The sequence below is a fragment of the Mobula birostris genome, chromosome 10, assembly GCF_030028105.1.
Source record: "Mobula birostris isolate sMobBir1 chromosome 10, sMobBir1.hap1, whole genome shotgun sequence".
Classification (NCBI taxonomy): Eukaryota; Metazoa; Chordata; class Chondrichthyes; order Myliobatiformes; family Myliobatidae; genus Mobula; species Mobula birostris.
In genome coordinates, this window is record NC_092379.1 from 90961092 (window position 1) to 90986535 (window position 25444).

Below are 25444 nucleotides of genomic sequence, written 5' to 3' on the forward strand. Positions count from 1 at the left end.
TTTGCCCACTGCAAAGCCTGTGCCAAGACAGAGAAGAACGTGGAGCAACTGGACTAGTGAATCAATACAAAGGAGAGTGGTCAAAATTAAACGGACCTCCCCCCATGGTGATTTTTAAGGGCAACATTCACAACAGGGGGGGCAATTCCATCCGAGCACGGTGGGTATCAGATAGGGCGAGGAATAATTTTGAGATGAGTGCAACTTGTTGCCATTCATGGACATAGGTTCCGAATCCCTGATATTCACCACACGTGCAGATTGTATATTCATGGCAGTGAAAAATAGTTACCATTAATAACTGTAATCCTATTACTCACTTCCCTATTCTTCCTAATCGTGTAGTCAGCATCATCCGCCTGAGGAGAACATGGATATTGGATGAAAGGAAACTTAAATTAGAAAATTTCTTCTGACATTTGGACACAGAAAAACTCAAGAAATATCAGTCCACCCCATATTTATCTTTTTCACCCCCCTGACCTTCACCTCTGAATATATTTGTGATCCTTCAGTTCAGAGCACCATCCATTCCTTTTGACAGTGTGGAAGTAGAAGCACTTGAGATACCCAAAGGTTTAAGTTCAGTTTTCAGCCAGCAGATTGAAGAGCTTGGGCCATAGGTTGTAGAAAACCATCAGCAAATGAGCAAGGAGTAAGCATGTACGAGCAGAAGGAAATTACTAACAATTATCATCCTGCAACATCAAAATCACCAATTCTGATAGAAAGACGATTAAGCTGAAATACCACCCAAATTTCTCTTTCTGGAGATGCTGCCCAGCCCTAATCATATAAGATATTACAGACTGACGATTGCTCTAAAACTGCCCAAGACTGCCACCAGTCCATCATGCTTGCCATACACATGGCTCCATGTTTTGCAACAGCCCAGATCAGCTCCAGAAAGGGCAGATGTTCAGGGCTTTTGCACAAAAGTAGCTGTCTAATTGGCACTTCAATAACAGTATGTCTCAGTATTCAGGACAACTTGGAGACCACCCGTTACACACACTTACTTTTCAATGCCATCCTGTGTAATGCTGCACATTGCAAACTATATTTCTTTCCAATGGGAAAGTTCCCTGTAGATTCGTCATTACCATAACCAGTTTCTTTGCTGTTGTGCTTTATCCTGCTGACAGTAATGTAACTCTGGATTTGCTTGCATATTTTTTCAATTTCTATTTACCAAATTCATACAAAGCACCCACCTCCCAGCACTTGTATACTGATCAACAGCTTTATTTGTAACAGTCAAGCAAGATTGGTGAACAAAAGACGTATCAACTGGCTTCATTGAGAAATTGAGCACTCAAAGCAATCTGGAGTGATTTGCCTTGGCGTTGAAAGATGAATACAGTACACTTTAGTATAGGTGGAGGCTTCCATTCTTTTCAGTTTCCACACATAATAGGAATTTCCAGCAGGTTGTGAAAGAACACCATCTGGTCCCCTTCCTGCATCTGGCAGGATGCTTTATTCTAAGATTGAAATGTCTCTGCTCTGAGACATTTGGGTTAGAGGACTCAATCCGTGACACCTCTGGCAAGGCGCCCATAGGAACTTAAGTGATTCATTTGGACTGTTGAAGCATTCTGGGGGTACTTCAGTCCAAATCTTCAATCAGTCCTTGTCTGGGAGAAATTGCTACTTTGACCACTTTGCCAATCAAGATCTTGTTTACCATGCATTCACCTGATTAAATTCTGGTGCTTTACAATATTTTACCTTGCTTGGTAGACTGCCAGTGAGATTGTAGGTAACTATTTGAACAACACCTCTTTGCAAGCCTTAAATACTCAGTAAGCCTATTTGGATAGAGAGCAGTTAATACAACTGTCTGCAGCCAACCATAATTGTAAACAATATGTGGAGATGTAACAGCCCCAATCAAAGCTTCTGTGACAACAAGTTTAGTGCTGACACCAAGGCAGCCTTCCGGGCAGCAGATTCTTTACACATTAACATTCTGCATTCTACCCCTATCTCTGCTTGAGCACTAAAATGGATTCCTTCTTTTTGATCAATTTTTAGTCCCATCACAATACCCCCACTCTTCACCCCAATCTACATCAAGGGAAGACAGCACACCTCTGAGCAAACAAAATCTTGTCTGGGATACGTTGGTCTAGAAATAAACAAAAGGCAACATATCACACAGCTCCAAGAAGTGATGCTGAAATTCCAGAACAACAGTGACAGCAGAGAACAGATAACAGGCATGAAGTAAACAGGGACTCAAAATTACATGATTTTTTAAATGGCTGCTTTGTCAGTAAATTCCAACATCAGAATTGATCCATGACATAATAGACTGGTGTATTTTCTGATATAAAAACCAAAAATGCCGGCAATCCTCAATAGGTCAGAAACCATCTGTGGGAGGACAAACAGACGCTTTGCCAGCTCTTTGCCAGTTAGCTATTCCATCTTTCATAAAACTCAATAGACACATAGATGACAGTTATTTGAAGTTGTGTTTCAAATTTGAAAACCATCTCTCCAACGAGATGAAAGAACAATTACTAAATCTATTGACTCATGTACTCAAAACAAAATCCCTTTTACAAGAAAGCACCGAATGATCTAAAACTGTAATTCTCGCCCAGTTTTTACTGAGGAATAAAGCTGCTAGCACTGAACTATTGCATTTCTCGTGCTATGCAACAGGAAGTTCAGGAATCATACACAAATGTAGAAGCCTGAGCTTCTCGATAAGTGGGGAGCTTTGCTGGTCCTCCTCTGTGGCTGGACTCCTCATGGAGTCTAGTGGCACGGTGTAAACCTGCTGAAATTACACCCAGCTTGGTACTGTGGAATCTGCCTGGCCTGCTGCATTCACCAGCAACTTTGATGCATGTTGCTTGAATTTCCAGCATCTGCAGAATTCCTTGTGTTTACTGTGAAATCTGTTCACTCATCCTGCTGCACATCAAAACGAGGGCAAAAACAGCATTTGTTTCAATAGAGATAGAAGGCTATGTAGGATTTAGGTAAAGGCAATTCATATTATTTAATTAATTTATTGACTTTTCTGAACTGCTGTAAAGTTTTTAATTGTTTGAATAATTTAATAACTTGAATTCTTTCAATGTTTCTGAATGTGAGTAGCATTCGATTTTTTTTTGCACTCTGCAAACCCACATGATTTAGGGCCTGGGGCAGCTTCTACAGGAAGTGTTCCTGAGGTGATTCTCCCAAAACAAGTGTAGAGAAGTGTGGATGGCTGACTACAGCCAGGAAATTCTGGTTCATTGACACAGATATTAACCCAAACGTACACTGTTATAATTACGAAACTAATGTCTGCCATGACAAGGATAGTTGAGCTGGGAAAAGGTTCCTATTACACTAAGTGGCCACTTTATTCGGTACCTCCAGTACCTAACAAAGTGGCCACTAAGTGTATGTTCATAGTCTTCTGCTGCTGTAGCTCATGCACATCGAGGTTCAACACGTTGAGTGATCAGAGATGTTCTTCTGCTCTGCACACCTTGAAGCATTCTGGCCTCTCTCATTAACAAGGCGTTTTCACCCATAGAACTGACATTCACCAGACGATTCTCTTTTACTTTTCACACCATTCTCTGTAAACCCTGTATACTGTTGTGCATGAAAATCCCAAATCAGCAGTTTCTGAGATACTCAAACAATTCCCCTTGACACCAACAATCAATGCATGGTAAAATCTTTTAGATTTCATTTCTTTAGCATTCTGATGTTTGGTCTGAACATCTGAACCTCTTGACGACGCCTGCACGCTTCTTTGCATTGTGGCTACCACATGATTGGGTGATTAGCTGTTTGCATTAACAAGGTGTACAGGTGTACCTGATAAAGTGGCCACTGAGTGTATGTTGAGGATTGTTGATCTTGGTTTTATTTCTGGAAGAAGTTGTTATTTGGTGAGTGATATAGTCATGGAATGCTGTGTGTGCCCTTTACGTCTGTTTCCTGTTAAACATTTCCTGTTGCCAGTGATGATTTCATATGATCCGGAGCCTTGACCTGATCTATCAACTGGCAAACTGCTTAGCTGTATTGTCTGCTGGGTTTCTTATTTAGCATGAAGGTGGCCTTGTATTGCAGCTACATCAGACTGGAGCACCAAAGCTTTGTATGTGTCCAGTGCAATTTCCTACATGTCCTTCTGAACTCCTAATTGAACTAGGATTGATCATTAGCTTGATAGTATCACTTCAGCTAAGGATAAGAATGGAAGGCAAGTTAGATAAGCAAAAGAGGGAAATAAAATTATAGTTAAAAAGGGGTGAGTGTAGGCTGAATGGGTAAAATCACCACTTCATTGCTAAGCCATGTAGATGCTCTCAGCTGGAAGATTTCGATTATTACAATTAAGCTCAGTTCCTCAAGTTACCAGGGTCACGAGAAAATAAATGAGCAGTGCTGTTTCAAGTTATCTTGAATGTGCACACAGAAACAGGCCATCAGCCCATGCTGATATTTGTGCTCTTCTTAAGCTTCCTTTTTTATTTATCAGTGTAGTTTTCTCTTCTCTTTATGTGCTCATCTAATTTCCCTTGAAGTATCATATTTTTCAGCACACTTACACTCTAGATAAACCATTTCTTCTAAATTTCCTAATTTCATAGTGAATTTCATACAGAAAGTCTCCAATTTTGCTCTTCCTCAGAAATAAAAACTGCCCCTTAGCATTGCCTATCTATTCAATTTTTAAAAATTATTTTAAGTCAAATTCTGTCTACATTTTCAGTTGCAATCCTGTATTTTCTAGTGAAAATTGTAACTATTCAATGAAGTCAAATTATGCCATTCCCACAGTGAATCAACACTTCCCATTTAGCACATGTATTTTTACATTTCCTCCTTTCCATTTTTGACTGCTCCTGCCTTTAGTTATTTTTTTGTCTGCATTCCCATACAGCTGCTGACAGCTCCAAAGATCAAGGCAGTAAGTCTCTTTTTTTAAAAAAAACTATGTCTTCTGGACAACACTGCTGTAACTCTGCAAAACTTTTAGATTGAGGTTCAGAGCCGTTAGTACAACAGCAGCTTGTAATCAGAAAACCAAACAGAATGTAGATTGGTGCAAATTATAGATCTTTGAAAATATGGATACTGTTTATTGCTGATATTCGGTATTACACTCCTGAAGCAGCTGAAGAATACAGGGATGATTTCAAAGACTTTGCTTGCATTTTGATGCCGATCAATCATTCCATAGGACGTGGGTGCAGAATTAGGCCATTCAGCTCATCGAGTCTGCTCTGCCTTTTGAACATGACTGATTTCTTACTCCCTCTCAAACCCACTCTCCTGCCTTCTTCCCATAACACCCTTACTAATCAAGTATCTGTCAGCCTCTGCTTTAAATATACCCAATGACTTGGGGCCTCCACAGCCACCTGTGTCAGTGAATTCCACAGATTCACTGCTCTCAGGCTGAATAAATTCCTCATTTGTGAGTCTGAAAGAGAAAGTTAACAAGCCGGTCACCTACAAAATAGGTCAGCTTCTCACCTGGACACCAACACCATCATATGTGACTGGTATACTGTATGTTGCTTTTTTCACAGCAACCTATGTGTAATGTAGTCAATTGCATGCTTATACACGTGCTTGGTCAATGCCACTGTAGTGCAGGAAAACCTGATTTAAATGATTCAGTTTTTAAGCAGAGGTTTTCTAAATGGCATGGTCTATGATTTTTCTCTCCAGTATCCTGTGGATACAGTACATTTAAGATTTTCAGGAGTGTTTGAATGGACCATACTGTCCAGATACCACATTTAGAGAAGCAAACTACACTGTACCTGTAAAATCTAGTTACTGATTGACTTTGGGGGATTTAGGGCAGGTTTTGTGGGAATTGGAACTTCTCCTGACTGCTGTCCAATGATCTCTGGCAATCTGGCAATGTAAGATTATACGTACACAATAGATTTGTTACAAAAAAAAAATTTACAAAAGAAATTCTAGGGAGTGCTAACACTCCCGTAATCACCTGGTGACTAGTGCAAGTATGTATCTTTGTCGGTCAACGCAGCAGGCCAGGCAGCATCTCTAGGAAGAGGTACAGTCGACGTTTCGGGCCCAAAATATCGACTGTACCTCTTCCTAGAGATGCTGCCTGGCCTGATGCATTCACCAGCAACTTTTATGTGTGTTGCTTGAAATTCCGGCATCTGCAGATTTCCTCGTGTTTACATATCTTTATATTTATTTATATTTGGGAATCAGGGCATCTGTGGGTAATAATACCTCTTGAAAAGTTTTTCCAGGCTGTTTCTATTTGTTAAACACTATACTTGATACTCCCACAATGTAGACTAGGCTGAATTGAACTGTAAGTAGCCCTGAGAACCCGAGATGAGCTAATCTCAGATTTATGCTGCTCCATTGCTGAACATCATATGGAGTCCAAAGGCAAGCCAGACATACTGAGGTTCCACAGCTTTACACTCGGAAACCAAGCTCTCTGATATGACACCTGATTTGAATAGGCACTTCCAACCTAAAAATTAAAGATAATTTAAAAAATAAACAAAACTTAAATATGTTAATTATTTGCAATGATGTTCCTAATGGAAAATTTCTGAATATTTTCAGAAATTTCCTGAGAAAGGGACTGTCTAAAATGAGCAAAGAAACCCCGTTAAAGGAGTAGATTCTGAAAGTAACGAACAATCATTGGCATTTTTAATTTTTTTATTAATGACTATTTATTCTACATTTTCTGATTACCATAAATCTGCAAAAATGAGAAACAGTAACAGGAACAATGTAAAAAATACCATTTGATTTCAACTCTTAACATTGATAAATTGCTAAACTCCTAAGGCTGAGGTATAATTACAACTTTATGTTTAAGACCCATTTAAATTGAACTTGGTTTAAATAAAATTAAAACCAACAGGCTGATGCTGGCAATTGAATGAATTGTTAAAAATGAATTGCTTCATTAACATCTACACATAACCTATAGCAATGCCACACAAGGGATTGTTTCTCACTTTAATAAATAAGGAATTTCATAGGAATGATTTAGTGAGTGTGATCCCTGCATTGAGCATTAAAGGGGCAGAAAATTATGAACATTTAGGAATTGGGGTCCAAAAACCAATTCCACGAGTTCCAAGCTGGATTGAATCCCCTACATGAGTTAATCCCAACACAGTCATGTCACCAGAATTATGGTGTACGTAAAATCAGAAATGAAAGGTGTCTAATTTTCTTTTTCATTTTTCTTTCTCTCATTTAATTTATTGTCTTATCTGCTCTCTGCAGCCATCTTTAACTCTACTGGTGTTGCAATTAATTATCCACTGCTCTTTTGGTTTTAATTCTGCCTCAGTTACCTTGATTGCACCCTAATTCCCTCAAGTAATGTCAGCAAAAACTGATCATCTAATACCTGTATATTGAAGATTGCCACGCTTGCCTAAAAATAACTAGTCATTGCATTCCAACGGTGAGAAGCACAGGAACATTTTTAATTGACAAAACATTTTCCAATGCAAGTGCAAACAAAAACAACTTGCTTGCATTTTCTGTTGTCTTCTTGATTTATATGAAATACTTTAGACAAATGGAGTGTAGCTGTACATCAGCAGAACTCCAGAAAAAATAATTTTTCTGAAAATGTTCAAATGGTGAGAGTTGACGACATACTTAAGAAAAGCAGTCTAGATTTGAATGTGATTAGAGGACTCACCATGACTGATGTTTGAAGGTGTTTTACTTCAACAGAAGGTGGGACAATAACTACTGTGTTATCTAACTCTGTGCCCACCATGGAGCATAGCCCACCCAAATTATTAGGATCAATACCAGCAAACAACCAGTGGTTAAAATAGTATCTCTTTAGGCAATTTTGGTTCTTTACTGTTGTTGGGTTGAGTGACACTTGCCAGGCAGTACTCAGTGACCATAGTTGCTATCACGTCACACTTAAATCCACATAAGTGGAGCCAGTTTTCAATGCCATTAATATATGTTGTAAACTACAAGCAGCAATTCAACTTATCAGAATTCCCCAAGATCACATAATGGGAAGAAACAAAAGAATGGGTCTCCCTGACAGCCAGTTTCAGTAAATCTTGGGCAGTTTATTTTTGGATTTGGAGACTGGGCATTCGCAACAGTAGCATGCCTCGGCGAAATATGAAAATGGCTCACATTATACCATTTTACATCCCACATTATAAATGAACTGCCTAATCTAGCAAAGCTTCCATGCTTTGTATGGCCCAAAGTAGCCTGCTAGTTAGCTACCTTATTGTTCCCAATGATCATTTTGTTTCATCATACAGTAATTTTCCATCAAATTCCCTCATGATATCAACAACACAGTTTTTAAATACTTTAAGTTAAGGACACTAGTCATAATTTCAAATGGTTAGATTGTAATACTGATATCTTTTTTAAAAAAAAGTTTTAAGAGTGAGATCTGGCATTCATCCGAGAGCACAGGAATTTCTAACTCTTGTCCTGACATGCCACATGTTAAGCTTATAAACACTTTCACTAATTTGTGGACATCAAATTGCTAACAGCAATGATGGTAGAATTCTAGTCCAAGATTTCTACAGCAACAGCAACATTTTTCAAACCTCCATCCATGTAACATTTAAACAGGACATATTGAGACTGTTTGAGTTCAAAGATGTTAGACATCTTTGAATGTCTGGGGCACTCTTGTCATACAGAGAAACCCAATTCTATGGTATCTAGGAGCAACTCCCTCACAAAGGAAGACCAGAGAATTTAAATATGACATTTTTACAGAAAGCCCCACCTTAAAAAAAACTCCAAAGAAAACAATGAGGAAAGAAGGATCAACTTATGGAGGTGGTATCCACAGTAAAGGACCAACTTTAACTCCTTGTATGGGATTCATTCCAATCCTGTTCTAACAAATGGCTTTATGAAGCGTACACCTTCTCCAGGTATTGTGGTCCATTCCTGCGACAGCAGGGACCCCCAACCCGCACACCATCTTCCAACCAGTCTTACTTCTTGAGTGGGAGAGGCTCCCTTGTATATTTCCTTGCTACCAACTTTGTTTGAGACCCTGAACTCCACTGAAAATTTAGCCAAGAAAATTGTCATGAAGAACAGTGCAGCGAAGCATTAAAATGTTAAATTGATATGTTACATTTTGAAAAGTCTTTTTTTGCAATTTTTCAACAGTAGATGAAATTGATTAAATAAATGCTTTCACAATAAGCCTAAAATGTTAATTGAATTCCTGAAAATGTAATTGACAAATTCCTTGGCCAACCAGAAATTAAACTGCAACTCCACTGAAGGTCACATTACAAAGAAGCAATTAAGATCAAATAAAAATATATTTACAACATGAGATTAACAAAATAAGCAAACACAATAAGATATGACAATTTTGGAATATTCAAGGTCTTTTCCCCTTAAAGTGTTAACTGAATCTTCAAGTTTCAATGAACATCTGTTGTCCTGGAACTTGCAAGTAATTTTGACCCATGTCTCCCCTGCAGCTACAGCAGGCACAGACTGCACGCAGTTAAAAGGTTTTGCAGCCTTCCGCTCATTCCCATTCAAATATTAAATTACATTCTTCAGATTTCCTGGAAAATACACACAAAAACACAATATTTTTACATAATCTTTTAACCTTGCTCCTCACAGATTAACTTCACCTTAAATTCCCCCCAAAGAATGAAGTTTCAGGACCAGCTGTATTCTCATTAGCTACAGAAACATTAATACTAGACAGAGCTCAAGCTTTGCTTTACTGTCTGCAGATCAGAATATAGTTCAGTTTTGGATAATAATCTGGGGAAGATGGAACAATCCATGTGCTGACAATGCTTCATTTAAAAGTATTCATTTCAGTTCAGATCCAGGAAATACTCAAGCCAAATAACATACATCTTTAATAGATATAAAGATTAACTATATTCCAAATTATTTCCTTTTTATTGAAATTACTGACACCTTGTTAACTATTTTCAGCCGTAATAAAGACCAAAATTCAATTCTGAAATTCAATAAATTTACACAATCCCTTTCTTTGTAAAACCACCCACATTTAATAGCTAACAATGAATTACCGTCTTATTATGTCAGTAAGTTATTAGGATGAACTGTATTACGCTAACAATTTAGAATTCACACACTTCTGCGGAAATGCAGCCTCCTGAATTTAATTATATCCAAAACAATGGGTTAGTCAAGTATATTTCACGTGTCTAGTCGGTGTCCATTGAACACCCCCCCTCCCCCCCCCATTTAACTGCCCTTGTGAATTTGGTGGGATGTCGTCTTCTTGAGCCACTCCAGATCAGGTCGTGAATTAACTTCCACAATATTGAGAGGTTCCAGTAAAATTTAGGGATAACTCTTAAGTGTCAATATTGCTGTGCACATTGCCATGAAATATTTTGTAGACAACACACAGTGCCAATAGTAGAGCTGCTGTCTTACATCGCCAATGTCTCAGGGTCAACCCTGACATCTGGTACTGTCTGTGTGGAGTTTGCACATTCTCTCTGCAACTATTTGGGCCATTTCCATGCTCTCCCTTTCACGACTATGAGACAGGCCACAATGCCACAAAGATGATAGTGAGACTGAACATTTGATAGCCTCATTACCCAGGCCATGCTCTTTTCTCGCTTTCTCAACCATCAGGCTCTTGAACAAAAGGAGATAAATAACTCACTTGCCCATCCATTGAGATGTTCCCATGACCAATGACCTCACATTAAGAACTTTTCATCTTGTTATTTCATGTTCTCTTTATTTATTGCTATTTCAATTGCACAGTTTGTTGTCTGCACTCTACTTGATCCTGTTATAGTTATTCTATGGATCTGCAGGAAAATGGATCTCAGGGTTGTATGTGGTAATCCATATGTACTCTGACAATAAAAAAATACTTTGAATCTTTGGTATTCCTTGATAGCTGATGCAGAGTCTTGACCCGAAACAGTGAGAAATCCTTCTCTCCCTAAAGATACTGCTCAACCCAATGAGCTCCTCCAGCACTTGCTCCAGATTCCAGCAACTGCATTTCTTGGTCTCCCTGCGTATTGTTAGAACTGCATTCATCCTAGTTAGTGCATAATATTTATTCAGTTTCTGATTTCCATCTTGTAGATGATGGAATGGTTTCAGTGAGTGAACTGAAGAGACACCGTCACTGGACGTGCAGTCTGTTGTTGGACAACTAACGTTCCTGGGACGGCAATATTCACAAGGCTAGTATAATTAAGCACTTATTGCTTAAGCTGGTGTAATTGACCCTACAGGATGATGATGGTGACAATGGCAAGAATTTGAATATCAAGGAGTCTAGGTGAGACTTGTTTTAGAAGGTGGTTATAGCCTTGCACCTGTTACATTATGAACGTTAATTGCCACCTATCAGCCTAAGTCTTAATCAAATCTTGTGGCATGCAAATATGGACAATATTATTATGATAGAAATGAGCAATGTATTGTCATTAACAAACAGTAAAGATGCTACTCATGTGGTTGGAAAAATCCATTTGATATTATGTTAACAAGTTCACAGATGAAAAAAGTATGAATATAAAATATAATCTTGAAGGTTTTTTTAAGACAGTTTTCATTTGGAAACCAGCAGATAGGAATTTAGCTCTCCCTACTGTCAACTACATCACTAAAATAGCAGTTAGTTGAGACCCCAACAGAGATTCCTGTAGAATATTACTAAGTCACATCGACTTAGGTGATCCATCCTTTTCAAATCTGGACTAGCAATATCCAGTCAATTAAAACATTTCAAGGTGCCTTTTCACCCTATCCTTAACAGAGAGTCTATTAATTTCCTGTCATCAGATGTAAGACTACAAAGTTTCCATTTCAAAGCTCTCTTAAACAGCAAAGTAGCTTGCAGACTTTTCCATTGTAAAGGAACAGCTCCTGAATTGAAAGACTTCAGAAAAAGCAAAATGTGAACATCTGAAATGTTCTCACTTCCTTTAAAACAGGTCCTGAGATCTGTCAAACCTTAACACGATTTAATATTATTAATTATTTCGTGCAAGTTTATAATCTGACTCTAGCTTCTTTGGGATATCTGGCATATTACTCTCTTCCTATGAAGTAAATAGTAATTCAAGGTAATTATTTAACATCCACCATTTCATTTTCATTTATAATGTCCTTAATACTTAAAAAGGGCACACTTTATTGAAGGCATATCTGACAAAGTGATCAATTCAATGAGAGGGCACTAGATGCATAGGATGAACGAGAAAAACAGTGAAGGCATCTCACTGAAATAATGCTTATGATATGTGAATAGGTAAAAAAGGATATGGATTTTAAATAAGAGACAAGAAGAACACGACAAAATGCTTAAAGCTGAAGAAAGTACCAAAGGAGCTTGAGATCACAGCAAAGTTTGATAGTGTTCAAACGGGGCAAGTGGTGGGAGGTATAGCTAGATGGGGAAGCAATATTTAGAGGAAAGACATCTTCCTCTCTCTCAGTCAGACCATGATTTGAAAATAATCGTCTCCAATATGTTCATGAACGGCAAGGGTTTGTTCACAAATGAACCCAAATTCTGGAGACTGATACAGAGGGTATTTAGTAGTTGATCCTCAGCAGAGCTTACAGAGCGGGTGAGGTAAATGAGACACAAGATTAGTATCTTGCAACTGTGCTGTGTAGGAAGGTAGGCAAGAGCACTGGACGTCACCTAGCATTGATGGTACGAAGGAGGCAGGAATGAGTGACTTCATGGTCCCTCTGAAGGATCTGAAATGTCGTGTCCTTTCCTGGTTGTGGGAAATATTGCTGCTGGAATCTATTATAAATGCATTCAAGAAATCTGTTTTTTTCTGACACGTGTTTTCCTCTTCATCCTAATTTAGTGAGAGTTTCTGCTGCTCACCTCGGATCGTATTGAGTAACTGTTCAATCCGCTGGGGATCATTCTGATCAGTTCTGCAGCTTTGTGTGATTTCTAGTACATAATCAGGCCCATACTCTGTAAAATACTATAAAAGCAATTGCGTTAATAATGGCATTAAAAAAATCTGCAGGTATGTTAAACTTCTCTTCAATCTTATTTTCGATGCCCAGAATAAATTATGTATTGTAATCAAATCAAACTTAAAACCAGTTTTGGTCTTGTACAGAATAACGGATGACTGGAACAGAAATAAAGACTGGCATCTCAAATGAAGAATATACATGGAATTGAATTCACAAGACATTCTGCAGATGCTGGAATTCTTAAACAACACACACAAAGTGCTCGAAGAAGTCAGCAAGTCAGGCAGCATCTATAGAGGGGAAACAACCAGTCACTATTTCAGTCACTTAATCAGAACTGGAAAGTTAGGGAGCAGAAGCCAGAGTAAGGAGGTGGGTTAAGTGAAGGAGGTGATAGGTGATACCTGGCAAGGAGGAAGGGGGTGAAGGAGAGAGAATAGATGAGGCAAGAAGCTGGAAGGTGATAGATGTGTAACGCCCTGGTAAAGATTTTACTGCTAATGTTGTACGGTATTTGATGTAATCGTTTTCGGTAGAAGCAGTGCGTTCTGCTGGTAGTGTTTGGATTACCATTAAAGAAAAGGGATGCTTAGGAATCAGAATGGTGGAACTGGGAGAAGGTTCCAGAAAACGCTTAGGGAGAGGTTTTGTGACAAACACGGAGGTGGATTGAGGTTTTTTTTGGCGGGAGGTGGAGAGAAGGAGCTCAAAAGAACTGGTCATAGGATTCAATCTGGCGGGATGCGCGATGCAATAGAGCCCAAGAAGGGGAGTTGTACTAGGGTTCGGTCAATATGAGTTGGCGCTATGAGTATATTGGACACAACCGCTTTTGGAGGATTTGAGCTCCAACCTGTGCACATTTGACTGTTTATTTGTTTTTTTCTTTCTTTTCTTTAATAACTGTTTGGTTTAGATCATATTCATAAATATACTTTATTTTATAATTGTATGCAGTGTATGGTCTGTTTTTTCTTGCCAACGGGGGCAGTAAGTTACACAGTATTCACACAGATCGGGGTTCGGGTGGGCGAGACAGCCCAACCTCACGGGTTTGGCGGGACCGCAGACATACAGAAGTCTGAGAAAGGTGGTTTTCTCACCGCTGAGTCCGAGCAGGGGGCTAACTAGCTGCATCTCTGAAGACGTCTGGAAAAAAGGGGTTCCAAGTGAAAGAGGTAAAGGACTGACAACGGAGTCTAGGAGGAGAGGATAGGGGCCATGGAGGAAAAGGAAGGAGTAAGGGAACCAGAAAGAGGTGATGGGCAGATGAAGAGAAGGGGTGAGAAGGTAACCAGAATGGGGAATAGAAAAAGATGGGGCAGGGGGGAGAAATCGATCTTCTTTCCATCCGTTTGGAAGTTACCCAGAATGAATACGAGGCGTTTCTCCTCCAACCTGAGTATGGCCATAATATTGCAGTAGAAGAGGCCGTGAACAGACGCCAGAATGGGAATGAAAAATGGAATTGAAATGGGTAGCCACCACAAGATTCTGCCTTTTGTGGCAGACATGAATGAAGGTGCCAGACATCATTTTCTTTAGCCCTTTACCTCTTTCAGCTATCACCTCTCAGTGATACTTCATCATCATACCCCCACCCATTCAACCCCCCCCACCTGCCATATTGTATTCCCTTCCCTCTCCCACCTTCTGATTCTGAGTTCTGCCCAATTCCTTTCCAGTCCTGATGAAGGGTTTCCGCCCAAAGCATCCACTGTTTATTCCCCTCCACAAATGCTGCCTGACTTATTGAGTGCTTCCAGCATTTAGTGTGAGATAGATTAAAATACAATCATTCAGCTGTGAAACTATAAGCAAAATATTGAGCATTTAGTGACTGTTGCCTGAAATCATTCCTTGGTACTTTATAAATGTTGTATGAAGAAAAAGAATGTTTTAGGTGAGGTGGTTTCAATTTTCCTAGAATTTGCTAGAAGTTTGGAAACCAATTGCCTTTAATCTTAAGAGCTGGGAACTTAAACAAAGATAGCTTTTAATAATAAATTATCTATAGTATAGAATTTTGTAGGGCTGACATTGGCTGCATTCTTGTACAGTACTATAGTAATTTTATGTATTGGACTGCACTGCTGGTGCAAAAATAATCAAATTTCATTACATATATGAGTGATGATAAACCTGATTCTGATATGGGTCTCCATTGTTGTCTGAGAGTGGGAAGGGGTCAAAGGGATGGGAATCATAGTTGGGAAAATGGGAAGGGAGAGGGGAAGGAGTGAGAAGTACCAGAGAGACATTCTGTAATGATCAATAAACCAATTGTTTGGAATCAAATGACTTTGCCTGGTGTCTCAGGGCTGGGTGTTTCTACACCCGCGCCAGCTCCTGCCCCGACACTCCTCCTCTGCCACCTGTCCCACACCCCTCCCCTGGCATTCCACCCTTGCATTCCCAAAAACCTACGCACCTGTTAGATTTACAAACTTGCTCTCCACTCCACATTGACAAATACAGTACCATGCAAAAGTCTTAGCCACCATAGCTATATACAGACATCCCACCCCGCAAAAACTCATTTCAGGGAGGTCTCAACCGGAAGTCTCAACCTCATAGCAGTCTGTGTCAATGAATTTGTTAATTTTGCAAGACATCAGATTCACAAGTGATTTGTGAGACAGCTGACTTCTGAATTCTGTCTTAATGTGACGCACCATGCTGAATGCCCTTTCTACATCACAATTAGAATTTGGCAGCACCAAAAGCAGCTTCATCAACTGGCAGAGCTCTTTGAATCTCAACTGCCCTGGGCTCACAGATTTTACTTTGGACAGCTTCCCCCAGAACTCATCAACTGGCCAACTTTTGTAGTTTGGCACCAGTCCTTCAAGGTTAGTTGCGACATAATCCAGGACTCACCTCAACATGTCTTTTACAGTCACTTAACCCACGATGGGCAATAGAAAAGTCACTGTTGCAAACAGTGCAGCAGGCAACACTGTCATTATTTTTGACCCCTATTAGGCAGGGGTACACTTTAGTGTAGTCTGGGGTGAAGTATGTTTTATTTTTTTTTGGAACACTCTGCCATGGCGCTGCAGGACACTAAACTGAACTGATGAACAATGAAAGAGAGAGAGAGGTCGACTGTAAAACCTGCCCACAGAGAAAACTGATAGGTCTACTTAGCAAAAAGAGAGACCAATCAGGATGCTCTCTCTGTCACTCTCTTGCTACATCTGTCACTCTTTCTCTCCCCCCTCCCGCTCTTAAAAAAATTGATTTCGGGATATTGTACATAACTTGCAGGCGTCAGGGAGCTGCTATCAATATGCGGGAGACTCCAGGAACTTCCGGGAGAGGTGAGATGTCTGTGTGTATATATCTTAAGACCTTTGCACAGTACTGCAGGCTTTGCAGCCCTGACCGAATCAGGGTATTCTGACTGAGATTTCAGTCTCAAAAAGCAACCTCTCACTCAAATTAATTATTTCCGTCCATATATAACAACCCAAGCTCATTATTTGTGAAGCAGGATTTGAAAGGGAATTGCCTGTAAATTCTGCAAAACAATATATTCCGAAGTAATTGCAGGAAATGCCAACTAGTTCATTGTTTGGGTGTTGATAAATAATTAAGTAACCTGAGATTCCATACAACTGGAACCAATTATACTCAGGACAATGGAGCTGCAAACCCAACCAGAGATTAGCAGTGCAGAGTTCAGGCTGCACCATTTCACTCAGTCACTGTTCTCAGGTTAGTCATGGTTTGCTACATTTTCAATGAGAAAGGCATTTGCAAAGGAAGCTTGTAATTATTGCAATGGGTTGAATTCCAACCTTCCATCCACATTTATTATTAGTCCAAAGTGGTAGAATAATGGATATAGAGTACTTGACTCAACTATAATCACAGTCTCTGACACTCAAAACGGTCTTTGCTTTAGCTGCGTTGTAAACTGCCCCATTCTAAGATGTCAGCAATAGTAAAGGAGTCCAGAGATAAAGCCATCTGTTTCAATTGCTTCAAAGATCAAATTGAAAGACAGGTAGTACAGTCAGATTCAAAGATTCAAATTCAGAGTCAGGACACATTGAAATGTATTCAGTCAGCAGAAACCAGAACACTGAGAGCCAACAAGCAGTGGTGTACAGAGAGAAAAGAATGTGGAAGGGTTAAAGTACAAATTACAAAAAAGACAACTGTTCCATGAAAATATTTTAGATAACTAAGAAAAATATATTGAAAACAGCAACATCTGAGTGGTCTTGTTGTGCAAGATCAACTGTAAAGGAATTAAATTTAAACTGGTGCTCTGTAAACAGTTGCTGCTAAATAAAAGAGGAAGTGTCAGTTACATCAGCTCAACAATAATGTAGATCATCCATGGGAATGGAACAGCCAATATCTTCTCAGAGTTCAAGAAGTGGTCAATTCTAAATATATAATCTTTCCTGAGGTGAAATATTTTTAGCTTAAAACATACACATGATGAATAAAATTTGCTACATTAATATAACCACACGAGACTACAATTTTTTTTTGCTAGAAATTAAACTAAAACCATTTGAAATCTCATCCTGGTCTCCAAATGTTCAATGTCAGGTTATTTTACATTTCCTCATCTTGATTTTAAGTCCACTGACCATAACAGCAACACATTTAACCCTAGCTTCATTGTTGTGCTGCAAAAAAATCTTAAACACCCCGTCCCATTCCATCCAGCTTGTCAACTTGCTGATTTAGATGCCTTCTGTTACAATAGGAGATCTTGATGGTAAGGCAAAGATCAGCCATCTTGTCACCTTTGCCATTTCTCTTTGTTTCCCTGGGCTGAACCTCTAGCACTTCACTCAGTAGCGACCAAGAACTCCAGTTTCCCTGCCATATCCTTTCATGCTTCCTTTGAACTTATCATGTCCATAAGACCCATCTCCTTCCCTTTAACCTTATTCCCCTAAAACTCCTGACTACCTAACATCACTTCTTGGTCTCCATGTTAATTTATACTGTTACAGGTTCTCTCTCCTCAACTGTTGTCCTGCACTCCTTCAAACCTGACACAATCACCTCATTGCTCCAAAAAGAGATCTACCGGTTACCTTTACTTCCTCTCCAAAATCCTTCCAGATTAATGTTGTCCTTTCTCAATATTCCATCTAACCATCTAATCTTTAGTACTGTCAAGTACTAAAATGCCTTTGATCACAGTAGAGTCTGGCTATTTGGTGCAAGTCAGAGGAGTTCTGACTAACATCTGGTTGGATTTAAATCAACAGCCGTATGTTCTGATAAATCATTTTGTTATGGGTCAGGACATGTTTTGCCATGCCAGTTATGTCTGTACTTTACTAAATCAATATGACTTACTTGGTAAGGAAATAACTCAGAAAGTTGCAAGTTTCAGGTCTAGTTCTATGATGTTCCATCCTCAAAGAGGTCAATAGCATGGTTAACATTGCAATGCATATGGCAATGGCTGGGTCAGCTTGGGTATGAGAAGAAATTCCGAATACTTAAGACTTGGAATGGGTTCAGATTGATTATCACTATATTTCTAACCATCGAAGTTACTATTGATACCTACATGATTTTGACAAATGTAATTATCCCTTTAAAGCATCATGTTGCAGATGTTGAAAATCAATAATTACAAAAAAACCCTGCTGGAAAATCTCTGCAGGTAAATGAATTCTGGTAAATAGTCAACAACTTGTTTCTCCCTCCTCAGCTGCTGCCTGAGTAATTGAATATTTTAGCAATCTCTTTCTTTTTCATGTGCATGAAGCAGGGTCAGGACGTTGATGGTACCAGAGGATCAAATTATCTGGATGATCAAATGTTAATTTATTACGACTCAAACATGCATTTAATTCTCCTTTTTAAGACATTTTGGTTAGCTGGTTTAAATAAAGCATAGAGGAAGAGCTAAGATGGCGCCAGAAGGCTCATCTCTCAAACAGCGTAATTTCCTCTCTTTGATGTCTCTTTTTTCCTTTTCAAGATGGTTGGGGTCTTGTCGGAGTCTGTGATCTGCAGCTGCACTCAAACTGCGGTTCTTCATGACAGTAGGTTCCTGCTCCCGGAACTCACCGACTGGCTGTTTTCAATCTCTCCAGGAATGGCCTCGGATGGTCCCTGTGAACCCAATTCCTTGCTGGTGTCACCAAGTGGGGCGTCGCAGGAGTTCGGAACATCGAGGCAGCGGGTGTGGCTGTTGAGGTCTCTGCACTCAAGCAATTGTGTTTCTTTCTCTTTTTTTCCCTCTCTCTCTCTTTGGTGGGGTGGGTGGGATCTGCTGGGTCTTGAGTCGGGTGAGCTCAAGTAAGCGTTGCTTTAGACTGTAACATCAAAACAGCAATCTGTTGGTCTCCCCTCTAGCTGTAGAATGGGTGACATCTCTCTGTCCCTTGTTAGTGAGGGAAACAGCCTGTGGCATATCAAACTGTTGGGTGAACAATGTTTTTTGATGGACTGCAGATCACGGTCTTTCTTCGGGAGCTTTGCTGTTGCTTAATGGGTGGTGGGCTCTGCTGCTTCCTGCTGGAGCAGGTGGGGGGAGGGTCGATGCTTTGCTACTGCTTGTGCTTGCGAGGGGGAGGGGGACTTTGGGGTTCTAATGCTTTTTTCTTTCATCATTCTCTTGGTGTTTTCTTCTGTTTCATAGTTGTCTGCAAAGAGTAAGAATTTCAGGTTGTATACTGTATACATTGTCTGATATTAAATGGAACCACTGACTAGGCACTAGCAAATAGATAGGAGCACAGGAACAGAGGACCCAATGTGTGAACAGGAGCATGGGAATTAATCTGCGAGTGAGTGATGTGTGAACCAAATTCTTAGTGTCTATATAGTTGACCAGACCCACCCCTGTCCCCTCTAATGCTACGAGCTATGTGGGACCATAGTTACAAAGTTATATATATATATATTTGTCCATTTATTACCGAAGAATCACCTTTTGGTGACTAACTTCCATACATATAGTAGTTCCTCTATTGTTGCACATATCACCCCCACCCACCATCCACATGCTGTGTTTCAGCTGAGAAAGCATCAGCTTCAGTATATACACTGATGATGCCAACTCTCTTCACTTCTCTATAATCATCAAATTTTCAGACCATTGTACTTTCTCTTCACCTCTCTTCAATACTTATAATGATTCTTAAAACCTTCCTCTTTGATAAAGCTTATGGTCATCTACTATAGTGTCTCCTTACATTGGTCAGTGCTACTTCCTTGTTTGATATCACTGCTGTGAAGAACATTGTATGTTTGTGATCAAATAATGGTACTCTGCAAATTAAAGCTAATGCTTCTGTCATAATTTTACAATAAAGATTGATTGCAACTGAACTTTTCTGTTGAGTTTGCTACTAAAAATGTTTTCTATCAACTTCCTTCAATACTAATCCCTGTTAACACTTAGTACCTTCTCTTAGTAATATTCTTAAAATCATGTGTAAAGAATTCATGCAACAAACAATTGTTCACTTCTTCTGAACTATTATACTCCAACATATTATATGATCCCATCCACTCTGTATCCTTTGCCATCTTGGCCAAAGTCACATTACACAGATAAAATAAAAATCCATCGAGTAATTTTAAATGAACAACTACTTAAGATATCGAGCAGTTACAGTTTACTTTAGTTCAGTGCAAGGGATCATTTGAGGGAAAATGGAGAAACAGTACATTATTGTTGTGCTACCAATTCGACAACAAAGCTGCATTCAGAGTAAAAATCCCCATTTTGATTAGATAGAATGACTCAGCAGTCAGCAAGGAAAAGTAGCTTGATGCAGTCTTACCTCATGATCAGGAATTTCTGAAGACAGAGTTTTTCCGAGGATAATGGCAGTGAGGTATGTCCAGCACCGGGCTGTATTAGCGTGGTTATAGCCCCCTGTCACCACCAGGAAAAAACAAAGCAATGTAGAAATATCTTATCACAAGCAAGAGAAAATCTGCAGGTGCTGGAAATCCGAGCAATACACACAAAACGCTGGCGGAACTCAGCAGGTCAGGCAGCATCTGTGGAAAAAAGTACAGCCGGCATTTCAGCCTGTAACGTCAACTGTATTCCTTTCCATAGATACTGCCTGGCCTGCTGAGTTCCTCCAGCATTTTGTGTGTGTTGCTTAGAAATATCTTATGAGACAATGCATTGTACACAGATTATTTAATACCTCTCATTTTAATAGTACTTTAACACACTATTATATGCTCAAATTGATTACCTTTGAAGGCACAATGATTAGTTTAAAAAAACTATCAATTAGTTTATCTTTTCTCTTCCTATAGTTTAACATAAGGTTTTCAGAGCTTGCACAGTGCATTATTAGTACATGAACATGCAAGTAATTTCTATTCTGTTTATCCCTGCAACATCAGTGAGGTTCAGTCTTAACATCAAACAGTAACTTTGAAGAAGACTTCTCAACAATAGGCTATTATACTGACAGAATACAAGTCTGTGAGTGCTGTTGTTTACACAATTGCTCGGTGGATAACTGTTGAGTTAATTTTAGTCCATTCGTTACCAAAACAATTAAGTTTTATAGTTTTCAAGAACTGCTTTCATTTGCTCTATAAATTGTGGGATCCTGCTCCAAAATCTCCTGCCATGGAGGGAGAAGATCACTTTGACAATTTTTACATACTTTCAATACAACTGGTACCCTTACCCATCTCTCAATAGGGTTTGTAGTCCTAAGAAGATTTAAAAAGGGAAAGTGCAAAAAAGAATAAATGCAAGATTTAGCCACAATTCCTTGCCCTCTCACAAACCTCTTTTGTTCTCTCTTCTCCTTCTCCCTTCATCTGCACCTTAATACTTCTTTAAGGCTAATTTTTCCCAATTTAATGTTCAACCTAAAACAGCAACTTCTAGTACATGGCTGGAGTAATATTATTTATTGAGGTTCAAGTCTGTGATCCACTGTATAGTCATTTTGATGAGGGAGTTTATTACAAACAAATTTGTATCAAAGGTAGGTATAATAATATTGTTTATTCCTGACAGAGACTGCAGTAAGTTGATCCCTCATACAATAAGCAAGCATACTACGGATTTTCTGTTGGATCCTCTTTAAAACTACTGGCATTCTTTCAGGCAGGTGAAACCCAGGAAGCCTTGCAGTTGGGTCTGGCCAACATAACACAAAAATCTTTTTGATTCCCCACTAATGCTTCCTGACTTCACAGCATTGAGCACTTCTGGTGTTTATTTCAGGTTCCACAGTATTTTACACATTTATTTTAAACTGTAATTTCACAAATAATAAAGAGATAGCCTCACTCTTTCAGCTAAGATTGCATTTCATCAGAGCCCATAACCAAATGTCTGGCATCATATCATGACAAACTTTTACCAGTATATGCCTTTTGAACTTTTTTAAAAAAATCAATGGACCCAATTCACCTACTACCTTAATCCTCTAGAGACATATTTAACAAGACACAGGAGGAAGTACTGATAAGATTAAGGAAGAACCTTGAATACATTTCAAAGACCTAAAGATACTGGGAATCCGAAATAAAGACAGAAAATGCTGGAAGAAACTCAGCAGATCAGGTAGCATTTGTGGATATAGACCAAAGTAACATTTCAGAAATGTGGCCCCTTGGCAGAAATATGAGAGTGAGAGAGAGAGAGCGAGCGAGAGAGTGAGAGTGAGAGTGAGAGTGAGAGAGAGAGAGAGAGAAATTAACTTTCAGTAGGAGAGGAAGTGGATCAGGCATGTATAGAACAAAGCAAATGTCTGTGATAGGACAAGCTGAAATAACTTAATGGGAGCAGTTATCAGAATATTAAACTTCTTGGTCAGTACAACATATTGCTAGCATAAGCTTGTGGAAACTATCCAGGAGGCCAGACTTGGGCTATGTCTACACTACGCCGGATAATTTTGAAAACGCCGGTTTCGAGCAAAAACAATAGGCGTCCACACTAAGCGTTTTTCAAAATATCCCTGTCCACATTAGACGGATATTTGGGCGAATCTCCTCCTACTGGGCACGCGCAGGACACACAGAAAACAAGCGAAGAGGAAACGGTATACTTGGTGCATGTTTGTCCAGTTACAGAGTAGAAAAACTTCAAAGGAATTGCTCTTGGCTTTCGCGCAGGAGGACTTAAAACTAAAAAAAAACAAATACTGGAGCGTATGGAGGCAACTGACAGGGAGTTCACAGACAGTATGACACGGCTGATGACGAACATTGAAAAACTGACTAACTCTGTTGCATTAATAAAGCGCCTTGTTAAATGTATAAAACATGTCTGCATCAGTGTTATCTTGTATTTCCATACAATGTTATATTAGGCTGTTACACATCTATTGTCAGAGAAGTACTTGCATAAATAGGTAAAGCACCTTCATACAAGCAAGGACAGAAAACAGGACAAAGTGAGTATATTTATTTATTCAGTAAGCTATGGGTCAAAGTATTTGGTGAGTACATTTCTAACTCTTCTGGCTTCAGTCTCGTTGCCGTCTGTTCTGAAATTGTTAGGTTATGTGGGGGATTGCGTTCAAGAAAACAACGAAATGCCATGCTGCGGCCATCTGTTTCAGCACATCATGACAGAGTTTTTAAACAGTCAAAAAAGCTGACTTTACAATTTAACTCTCACGCCGTTCACACTGCGCGTTATAACAGCCATACGGTAGCGCTTGCGCAGTACCAAGCAGAAGCAGAAAAAGCATTGTTGTTGTGGTGTTGTCATTACAGCATTTTTAAATCTCTCCGTTTACCCCGTACACACTACAACGGATATTAGGCATTTTCAGATTTATTCACTCTGGAGACCGTTTCTGAAAATCTCCATTTTCGGGGGATGAAAACCCCGCTTTAGTGTGGACGGAGGGTCAAAACAAAGAGAAAAAGCTTCGTTTTCAAAATTATCCGGCGTAGTGTGGACGTAGCCTTGGATAAGAAAACTTGAGTCAACATGATATAGAAACAGAAACTTGAAAATGCTGGAAAGCTTAGCTTGTCAGGCAGCATCTTTGGAAACAGAGAAAGAAAATATTCCAGGTGAAGGGTGCTTCATCAGATCTGAAGAAGTGAGAAAGAATAGTTTAGATACAGAGAAGATGGTGGGGTGGTGGAAATGGATGAAAGAAAGGGAATTTCTGTCTTCGAGTGAAGTTTTGGGGCAGGTGAAATCTGATGAAACTTCAATGGCTATAATTTGTTGCAAAAGTGGTCCTGATATACTGGAACTTTCCCAGCAGATCAGGCTATACACAGGCTCCACTGATGATTTAGTTATACAATTACTCAGAGGCTTTAGCATTTGAAAAATTCCCTTCTGTAAGGGTATGCAATTTTATTTTTACATCCTTTTCACAACCAACAATGTAACTGTTCAATAATCTAGTTGCAATTAACTCTACATTTAGTCACAACCATCCTTCAGCCAAAGGCAAGTAAACTCACCTCCTCCTAAGATCAGAGTTGGTAACTCCCAGTTCAGTATGTAACGCAGGCACTTTCCCACTCCTACTGGTGTCATGTTAAAGGAGCACATGGGATCCCCAGCCATAGTGTCTGCTCCTAGCTGACAGACTACTGCTTCAGGGTTAAATGAAACATAAACCTCTTTCAAGACACTAGAGAGAAATACAGAAGTAAACAGATATTAAGGGCTACAAAGTTAACCCTGCATTTGATATCGCAGAATCATTACAATCAGTAACTCCGCCACGGACAGTCCCGAGCCCGGCTGTGAAAGGCAGAGGGTTGGGCATGGGGCTAGCAACCCCATCCTGTAAAAACCCAGAGCTACAGAAACACCAACAGAAGCTCCCAAGATCTCATCCCTGGGAGAGAAAGGATAAACCAAGAAGATGGACTACACCTAGCGACAACTTGAAAAACTGGCCCAGGACAGAGAACTCTGATGAGTCAAGCCTCTGCCCAGTAGGGGTGATGAGGTTAAGAAAAAGACTGTATTCAGTGACTTCCTCACATTCATAGGGTAGGAGACACCCTACCTTGACCTTAATGCCTACTTCTCTGAATTCATATATGGTCAGTCATCAATTCTACCCTATTGATTCATTGCTTGCCCATACAAATCACAGAGAGATGGCTAGACACTGCAACATGTGGGATCTAATAACCCTCACTGTGATTCATGATAACCACACTTGCAGGAAATGTTGGTAGCTCGGGGAACTGACCTACCAGCTCGGAGTTGATTATTGGGAGCCTGAGCTTCAGATACTGTGACACATCAGGAAGGGGAACTGTTACCCAGACACTTTTCCAGAAGGCAGTTACGCTCTGTACATTAAATACCTAAAATGTTTTCAGTAGTCAAGGTCAGTAAGAAATAGCTATAAAATAGGCAGGAGGATGCTGAAGTCTCAGTTCCTACCATCGTCTAATAGGTATGAGGCACTGGCTCCTTGTTGATATACATGTAGGGTTTGCAGGAAGAATATGCAAACTTGACAAGGTCCCA

The 25444-nt window shown here is 39.5% G+C and overlaps 1 protein-coding gene across 6 annotated transcripts in view; it reads right to left on the reverse strand.

Moving 5' to 3' along the window:
- Positions 1-6685: 6685 nt before the first annotated feature.
- Positions 6686-25444, reverse strand: part of hdac8 (histone deacetylase 8) — an 84491-nt gene continuing 65732 nt past the window's right edge. For 4 of the 6 annotated variants that reach the window (XM_072270552.1, XM_072270551.1, XM_072270553.1 and 1 more), the window contains 4 exons: positions 24415-24587; positions 20778-20872; positions 12893-12998; positions 6686-9590 (listed from right to left, as the gene is read on the reverse strand). In XM_072270552.1, coding sequence (XP_072126653.1) covers positions 9568-9590; positions 12893-12998; positions 20778-20872; positions 24415-24587 — 397 coding nt within the window. In that variant the 3' untranslated portion in view covers positions 6686-9567. Of the gene's footprint in view, positions 9591-12892; positions 12999-18330; positions 19632-20777; positions 20873-24414; positions 24588-25444 lie in introns of those variants that run through there. The other 2 variants (XR_011887538.1, XR_011887539.1) reach the window with 2 other exon arrangements.